At 45.5% G+C, this 8318-nt stretch overlaps 1 protein-coding gene across 1 annotated transcript; it reads left to right on the top strand.

Moving 5' to 3' along the window:
• Positions 1-761: 761 nt before the first annotated feature.
• On the top strand, positions 762-7487 carry ppp1caa (protein phosphatase 1, catalytic subunit, alpha isozyme a). The gene is made up of 8 exons (XM_037476422.2): positions 762-988; positions 1277-1387; positions 4881-5012; positions 5187-5417; positions 5505-5609; positions 5712-5935; positions 6345-6479; positions 6563-7487. The coding sequence occupies exons 2-8, from the start codon at positions 1333-1335 to the stop codon at positions 6677-6679; spliced, it is 999 nt and encodes a 332-aa protein (XP_037332319.1). The 5' UTR covers positions 762-988; positions 1277-1332; the 3' UTR covers positions 6680-7487.
• The last annotated feature ends 831 nt before the right edge of the window (positions 7488-8318 follow it).

Raw genomic sequence — 8318 nt, 5'->3', positions numbered from 1 at the left:
AGAATTTATTTTGAAAGAGGGTTCAGTGATGGAGAGGCTCACAGACAACTCACCTATTTTGCTATTGCATGGATATTAACAGCATTTTAGCATATGCTCGAGATCGACTGCTGTGGGTTTTACACGGGATTTCATTTGGCTAATCCCACGTCAAATACATACAAATACATATATATATATATATATATATACACACACACATATATATTCACTAGGTAGTATCTCGTTGTTCCGGAGCATATGGGATTTTTTAGCGAGATGCTATTGACTTTATATAGTTAATTTACTGTTGTTCAAAATACTGCTGTCAATATTTAGTTATCTTGAAATTATATATCTGTCAATCAAACACAACCAAAGGAAATCATTCAGTCTTTTTAAGAAGAACATTGTGCTGAGAAGAGTAGCTCCTAATAATATCGTGAAGACACTTATACACAGGTGAGGGACACCCATAAAGTAATAGGTGAACCGATGATGTTCGTAAATGATACCTCACCACTAGGTGGCACCACAGCTCACACACTGTCTTCCAACAACTTTAACCTAAAACCAAAAACTGTTAACATCGACTGTAGGCGGTTAAACAGTTAGACATTAAAAAACACACCATTCGTGTAACTAAACACATTCTCCATATGAATACAGTGAAAGAGTTGATTTATTTATCTGACACTTTGCCCGCCAACTACTTCCTGGAACGATCTGAAGCCCGGGTGAATCACGTGACAACACGCAATTCGTTTTTCTACTTCCGTTGCCGCGACTCTCTTTTTCTACGGCTCTGTAGTGACGCGTGCAGAGCTCGTTGTGATACAGCCTACGTAACCGTAGACACTTCACTAGCCACGGCCCTCTTTTAAAGTTCCTGGGGGACGAGTGAAGGAACCCGGACGAATCGAAGGAACGGGGCCACGATTGAGCTCGAAGAATAAATACAATTACATTTTATTCACCCCAGAAAGACCATCGTCAAACCAACGACAAGGTACGGAGACATTTAATCTGTTGGCAAGTTTATTTAGCTAACGTTGGCTAACTAGCCGTTCGGTTTTGTATGTGTAAGTGTTAGCTTAACGTTACGTTACTTGGCTAGTAGCTACCTAGCTGGCTTGGCTAGCGTTAGGTTGCTTAAACTCATTCATTATTTTAGTCTACTAATATTGCCCAATTATGTTGTGCGAGGCATTTTTTCAAGATAAGCGATGTGACTCGAGACGTATTTTACAATAATGACTCCGTACGTGTCTCGTTCTTTCTGTTCCTGAAATCTAAGGTGCAACACGGAAAACCAAGGTCTTGACTGCCCGAGATCGTCAGAAAATAAAGAAAATGGCGGAGCCAGACAAATTAAACATCGACTCTATAATTCAGCGTCTGTTGGAAGGTGAGAAGGACCAAAACCCCACTGCGCAGCAATGCGCTCCATTTAGATGCCGTGCCGGAGGCGAATGTATGTTTTTATGTGCCCGGCTCACCGGCTTAAGGTAAAGGCGGACACGGTGTATCGTAGTAGCCTACCGGCGGTAGTTGTGCTCTCCGGCTCGATAGTGGGCTTTTTGGATGAAGCGCTGGAGCAGCATCAGCCCTGCTGTTTGTTTGAAGAGCTCCTCTTTTTTTTTTTTTTAAGCATAGCGACCTGTTTCTGTTTTGATAGAAATGCATGCTTGTTACTGTATTGTCTTTCAAATGAGTTGTGAATGGATGTCGTTACAGAGTGGCCGAGGAGAACCGCTCACATTTTACACTAAACCAAAACAAACGTCCTCCTACACACGTTTTTGATTACCGGTTTTCAACAGTGGACGTGATTTGTTTTTCAGTTCATAATATTCAGGCTATTTGTTTGATTCGTAAACATTCCTTGACGGTATATTTTTTTCCCATCCTAAATATCTCCTTTTCCACCAGAACCTCTGTTGCATGAATGCTTTCTCTTATGTTGTGCTTTCTGTTTTTTTCCCCCCCCAGTTAAGAGTCTGATAAGAATTTGTAGGTATAATCTTTCGTTAGCCACTTGTTAACAAGGTGTACAAACGGATGCTTCGATTAGCACAGAGTCAAACTGCAAAACCCTCATCGTTCACCCTGCGTGCTCACCTTGAAAAGCTCCTTTGCATAAGTGCCGTTGTTGGGATGTTGCTGAGGGTAATTTGAATATTGTAACTGTGTTGTGCTGATGAGCGATTCGAGTTGAGGAAAAAGTGCCCCAAGTTTTGCCAGAAGCAAATTTGTAGACAGAAGGCCTTTTTAAGGCAGACATGTAATAGCTCTTCAAATGTGACGTGAACCATTAACTCTATTCCCACTGTACAGGAGTAATGGTTCGCTGGGGACAACGCTTTGTAAGAGTTGCGTGCGTGTGTGTGTGTGTGTGTCTGAGGGAAAACGGGGCCATTTCGTCTTTGCCTCGACATGAAGATTGCGCAAGAGCTGCCGTGACAACTTTAAACGGAAGGATACGTCTTCAGGCCCAACGTTCGGTGCATCTAAAGAGCCCCGCAAATGAGGTTGTGACCTCTGTAGTTGTCCTTGAGCTGCAGATGCACCCTGCTCACACCTACCTCTCCGTGTGTTTTCCCATATGGAGCTGCTGCTATACCGACTTCTCTGACTGTTTTGTCTATTCATTCCAATTCCGCCTTTTTTATCAGCACTGTATTGGCGGACCGGCTGCGTGGCAAAAACCTTTCCCAAACCAAACACTCGTAACTCATTTGAACGCAGCCCTCCGTTTATTCACCCTCTTAAAGGGCGGTCGTGATGGATTCCTGAGCCTAAACTGAGCTGGTTGAGGTGATTTTTCACGAAAATGCGTTTGCAGTTGGGGACTTTGACTTTGGCTGTGGAGCCTGACGGCTGTGTTTTGTACATAGATCGTTCTACTCCGGGCCACGATAAGGTTGTCTGCTAAACCCAGGGGAAGACAAACAAGCCTGATAATGGCAGTATTTATATCCTCTTATGTAACTCTCATGACCTTTTTAAACGGCAATTGAGGTTCCACTGCTGAGAATAACCCGTTGCCAGATATTATTGTCGTGTAGGTTTGCTCTCTCTGCAGACTAGTGAAGAACACCTGCCTCACTGCAGGTGCTGCATCAAGAGATTTCTAACTTTCACCGCGCTACAGCTCAGTCTCCGATGGAGACAACAAGGTAACCCTCATGCTTGCTGACCGTTTCGAGACCAAACCAATTAAATGTGTTTGGATAATGAGCAGTTTCAATTGGATTACTTGTACCGATCCAGAGCCAGGTGAACCCTGGGAGTGTGTGTGTGTGTGTGTGTGTGTGTTAGTTGCTAACAGCTTGTCTAGAGAGCCTGACGTCACATGAGCTCAGCCAGAACACCCAGCAGCACTGAGTCAGGAGTGTTGGACCAAACCAACTGTTGAATCATGCACCCCCCCCCACCCTCTCCTGCTATTCTGTTGTGCTGGTCCAGCTCTTTGTTTGCTGCACCCTCATCGGCGTAGTGGAAAGCCTACTATTGTGTGCCTACTGGCTATGTGGCTAACTTTGGAGTAAGCTCTGTCGGGGCTTAGCCTTCTGTAATCCAGGTTTAAAGTGACAAGCAGTACTGCAGTATTTATACCCACTTTTCACTCTTTACTCAGGCCTTTTTGCTTTTAGTTTCTGCTTTGGAGGAAGCATCCATTTGTTGATTTGTACTCTCACCCTCTGGGTGCTTTGCAAGCATTCTATAAACTGGACCTGGTTTTTTAGTGATTACATGTCAGGTTCTCTGCCTGTAACACCAATTTTAGTCAATGACTTGCTGCACTGTGATCCAATAGTTTACTATATTTCTCAAAGTTTGTTGTGATAATCTGCTTCAGGTTGAGATTCCGATTCCCAAATCTTGATGGAAAATTCGAATCATCCTTTCTTTAAAGTGGTGTCCATATTTGTATATCAATAGTAATCTAAGTATTGACTAAAGGACTATCCACTTATTGAGTTTGAACGGAGCTATAGTTGCTATTAATCACCTTTTCTATCTGTGAATGTTCAACATTTAAAGGTGAATGAATGGTTGGAAGCAAGATTTCATCATCTACAAAGTAGCTGTGATGGTCTGTTTGGTGGGAATGAGACTCGACGTCAGTAATCTACTTTGGCATACACTTGCATATGTAGGAATGGGAGTATGATTTACTTTGTCAGTGATACAAACGAACCAGATTCCAAACTCCAAGGGCATTCTTGCATAAGCCAGCAGTAGACACACAGTTATGGCCTCATGTATGCCTGGCACGTCGATGTGGAAATATTTTAAATGTCTTGTGAATGCATATTTAACCCCTTTTTTCTAAGGGGGGATTTTTCTTTTGAACTCCTGTGCATCATACTTGTAAAACACTTCTGTTCTTAATGAGTTGTCCGCCAAACGAATCTTACTCAGCTCTTCATGATTTGCGTTTGGCTCCATTTCCTGTGTGTGTGGTAGGTGTAAAAAAAGGAAAAAAAACGCCACACTTGGGGACGTGACAAACATGCAGAATGTTGCAGATAGCATCAGTGTAAGAAACTGGATGCTATTTGATTTGCAAGCCTTTTCCCTTTCCTTGTTCTTGGTTTCTAAACATCAAGTGAGTCCCAAATGCATGTTTGTTACATTGGGTAGATGGGGAAGTGGGTTTCATAACTTCCTCATGGCAGTTCGAACTCCGCCAAACAAGGTTGCTTTGGGGCCGACGGCGTCGGCTACGTTTCCACTGACGGGCTTTTCTCGGGCGCTGCATCGCTCTGAATACTGAACCGACTCGTCTTGCTGCTCCTTATGTCCTTCATCTAAAGCTCCGATAATAGGCGTGTCTTCGAGGTTCTCCCTTAAAACCTCCTGTTCCCTTTTTTTTTTTTTTTTTTCCCTCCCAGTCAAGGGCTCTCGACCGGGGAAGAATGTCCAGCTGACGGAGGGTGAGATCCGCGGCCTCTGCCTGAAGTCCCGTGAAATCTTCCTGAGCCAGCCCATCCTGCTGGAACTAGAGGCGCCCCTCAAAATCTGTGGTGAGTTTTAATGTATTATGTAGTGGGCAATGAGTTTCAAAAACCCAGTGTGATGTACCGTGAAGTCACGAAGAGGCCGTGCTGGGGAAGAGCGTGATTTCATTTGAAAGCTGCTCATTTGTGACTGCCAGTTGAGTGAAGGAATTGTTTCCGCTGCTCTGCTGCCCCCTGCAGGCGATGTCCACGGTCAGTACTACGATCTGCTTCGGCTCTTTGAATACGGAGGCTTCCCCCCAGAGAGCAACTACCTGTTCTTGGGGGACTATGTGGACCGAGGGAAGCAGTCACTGGAGACCATCTGCCTGCTCCTAGCCTACAAAATCAAATACCCCGAGAACTTCTTCCTGCTGCGTGGGAACCACGAATGCGCCTCCATTAATCGAATCTACGGCTTTTATGACGAGTGTAAGTGGACTATCTTTATAAACGGGCAACGCTGTCTGCTATGTTGCCTCGACCACTAACCCGAGTTCACATCTGTGTCCTGGGCAGGCAAGCGAAGGTACAACATAAAGCTGTGGAAGACCTTCACAGACTGCTTCAACTGTTTACCTGTGGCTGCCATCGTAGATGAGAAAATCTTCTGCTGTCACGGCGGTAGGTCTTCGTAGATTCAAGGCGTTTGCGAGGATTCGTCGAGTCGCATTGGATGGAAAAAAAAAAAACCCCAACCACGATGTCTGCACGTTCTCTCCGCAGGCCTCTCTCCCGACCTTCAGTCCATGGAGCAGATCCGCAGAGTCATGCGGCCCACAGACGTGCCCGACCAGGGTCTGCTGTGCGACCTGCTGTGGGCGGATCCAGACAAAGACGTGCTGGGCTGGGGCGAGAACGACCGCGGCGTCTCCTTCACCTTCGGGGCGGATGTGGTGGCCAAATTTTTGCACAAACACGACATGGACCTAATATGCAGGGCACATCAGGTAAGGTTTAGCCAGCAGTCACTCGTGGGACGTTTTGTACTTTCTCAAAAGGACTTGATGTGCCATTATTCAAATTCGAATTTAATATATTTGGCATATTTAAAGGGCAACATATTGAAGCCCAGAAATGTTCAATAATTGCATGTCAACGTGCGCTTCCCTCCTTGATCGTTTACTTAATCGTGGGATGTGTGGAAATGACCTTGACCTCGCGCTCGCCTCGGGATCCGGCGGCTCCGGCGTTAGCGTGCGCGTTTCTTCAGTGTCACCAACATGAGGCCAGAATAAACGGCGCCGCCATTACCAGGCGCACATTTAGCTTCATTGAAGCGGCAGCAACCATCGAGTCCCGGGCCGACGTGGCCGTCCCATCGGCCGCGGCGTTGACGGCCTCCTTCCTGTCCTCCAGGTGGTGGAAGACGGTTATGAGTTTTTCGCCAAGAGGCAGCTCGTCACCTTGTTCTCTGCGCCCAACTACTGTGGCGAGTTCGACAATGCCGGTGCCATGATGAGCGTGGACGAGACCCTCATGTGCTCCTTCCAGGTATGTCAAGTCCGCCCGTGTGGATCATTGACAGATTCAAGAGAGCGCCATGGTTTCAACGAGCATTTCTGTTTCTCTCACAGATTCTGAAGCCAGCAGATAAGAAACTGTATCCTTACGGCGGAGGGGGAGGGATGGGATCTGGGAGGCCGGTCACCCCGCCGCGAAATTCGGCCAAGGCCGCCAAGGCCAAGAAATAACAGCCGCTGGATTCTGCTCCCCCCCGCTGTCCGCATCACACTTTTACCCCCCCCCCCCCCCCCCCCCCACACCCCATTCCTTTCAAACTTATTTCTGCCGTGGAAACACAGCAGACAAAGTGTCCAGGGTTCAATCATGCTTTATTTCGCTCTCTAAAACAAATTTTACCTGTTAATTTGGTTGTTTTGCGTGTGCAATTTTGGTTTGTGTGAGTGTAGAAAGTGGGAATGATTCAGAGGGAATTGCTGTGTTCCGTATGTATGTTTATGTTTTTATTTTTTTTTAATTTTCTTTCTCCTGTACCCTGTTTTGTTTTCCTATCATTTTTGTAGAGGCAGAGTTCTTGCCCCATCTGTGATGTTATTTCAACCCTGGGGGGCAGGGTGGGAGGCGGAGAGAGGAGTCTTAACTGTTTGTTAGGGCTCTGCACTGTTTAATGCTAAACGCAAGCCTTTGTACATCCTGTTTCAGAGGTCGGTCGGTCTGATGATGATGATGATGATGATGATGGGGGGGGGGCGGGGTTTGGGATAAATTTGCACGGTCAAACGATAACGGCACATACCACACGTACTGGGCACACAGGTGCATTTATGTGCGGCTGAATTCCTCCAGAAATGGATTCACAATGTTTTTTTTTTGTTGTTGTTTTTTTTTTTCCCCTTCGTAAACCAATGACTTGAACAGTCATGAAGTTTTGCTTTTCTTTCTTCTTTTGTAGATACATGAAACCTACGTGGTTTGACTTCTTTCTTGTTTTTAGTTCACTGCAGGTTGAAGATGAATAAAAATATCCATTTATTTGAATCACGCCATCATGCTGATCACCTTGTGTTTGCCATTGCTTGTCAGCCTTGTGCCATGGATGTTGGCTGTGCTTTTTCCTTTTTGAGTGGGTTGGCGTGAATGACAATGCAGCAGCTGGAGGAGTCTTTGACGGAGACTCGATCAACATAGAAGCAGTCCAGGGTTATTTTGGCCTACTTTTTTATATTTTATTGAAACAAAGGGGGCATTTCACAGGTTTGCTTCAGAGTGAGTCAGCCAAAGATGAGGTCTGGTGACTGTGGGCGAGGACGGAGCTGGTCTCAACCAGAAGTCTCCTTGTGAACAAATGTATTCTATTTGGATGGTCTTCATGCTGATTTCGGGTGACCAGGAGGAACATCTAGCAAACGGCTCGGTTACGTAGCTGCTGTCGCCCAAGCGTCCTCACGTGTAATGCAAAGTCACCATGTGCCATTTATGTTCCACATGTAGATACCACTATTTATCTGGCATTTCATTAATATCCTACTTGAACAAGCATTTACGAGACCAGACGCCCACTGAGGTCAAAGTGGCTTGACGGTGTTCCTTTTTTTTTTCTTTCTTTCTGTTGGATGAGATGATGAATGATTGCTCTGACCTTTCCGGTTTGAAGGGCTCTATTCACAACCAGTTGAGTCCATATTTAAAATGAGTGGGTTTATTTAAATCTAATCCCACACCAAATGCAGGTCACATGCAAGCTAGAGCTGGCAACATGAGAGCATAGACAAAACTAGACTCCTCAATCTCTGCCCCAAATCATTGCTTTATTGCAGACATAATGTTTAAGGTAACCCGCCTTTTGGTGAATTTAGTATTAAGTTTTTT

The sequence above is a fragment of the Pungitius pungitius genome, chromosome 12 (genome assembly GCF_949316345.1).
Source record: "Pungitius pungitius chromosome 12, fPunPun2.1, whole genome shotgun sequence".
NCBI classification, from domain to species: Eukaryota; Metazoa; Chordata; class Actinopteri; order Perciformes; family Gasterosteidae; genus Pungitius; species Pungitius pungitius.
This window is presented reverse-complemented; position numbering and strand designations above follow the sequence as displayed.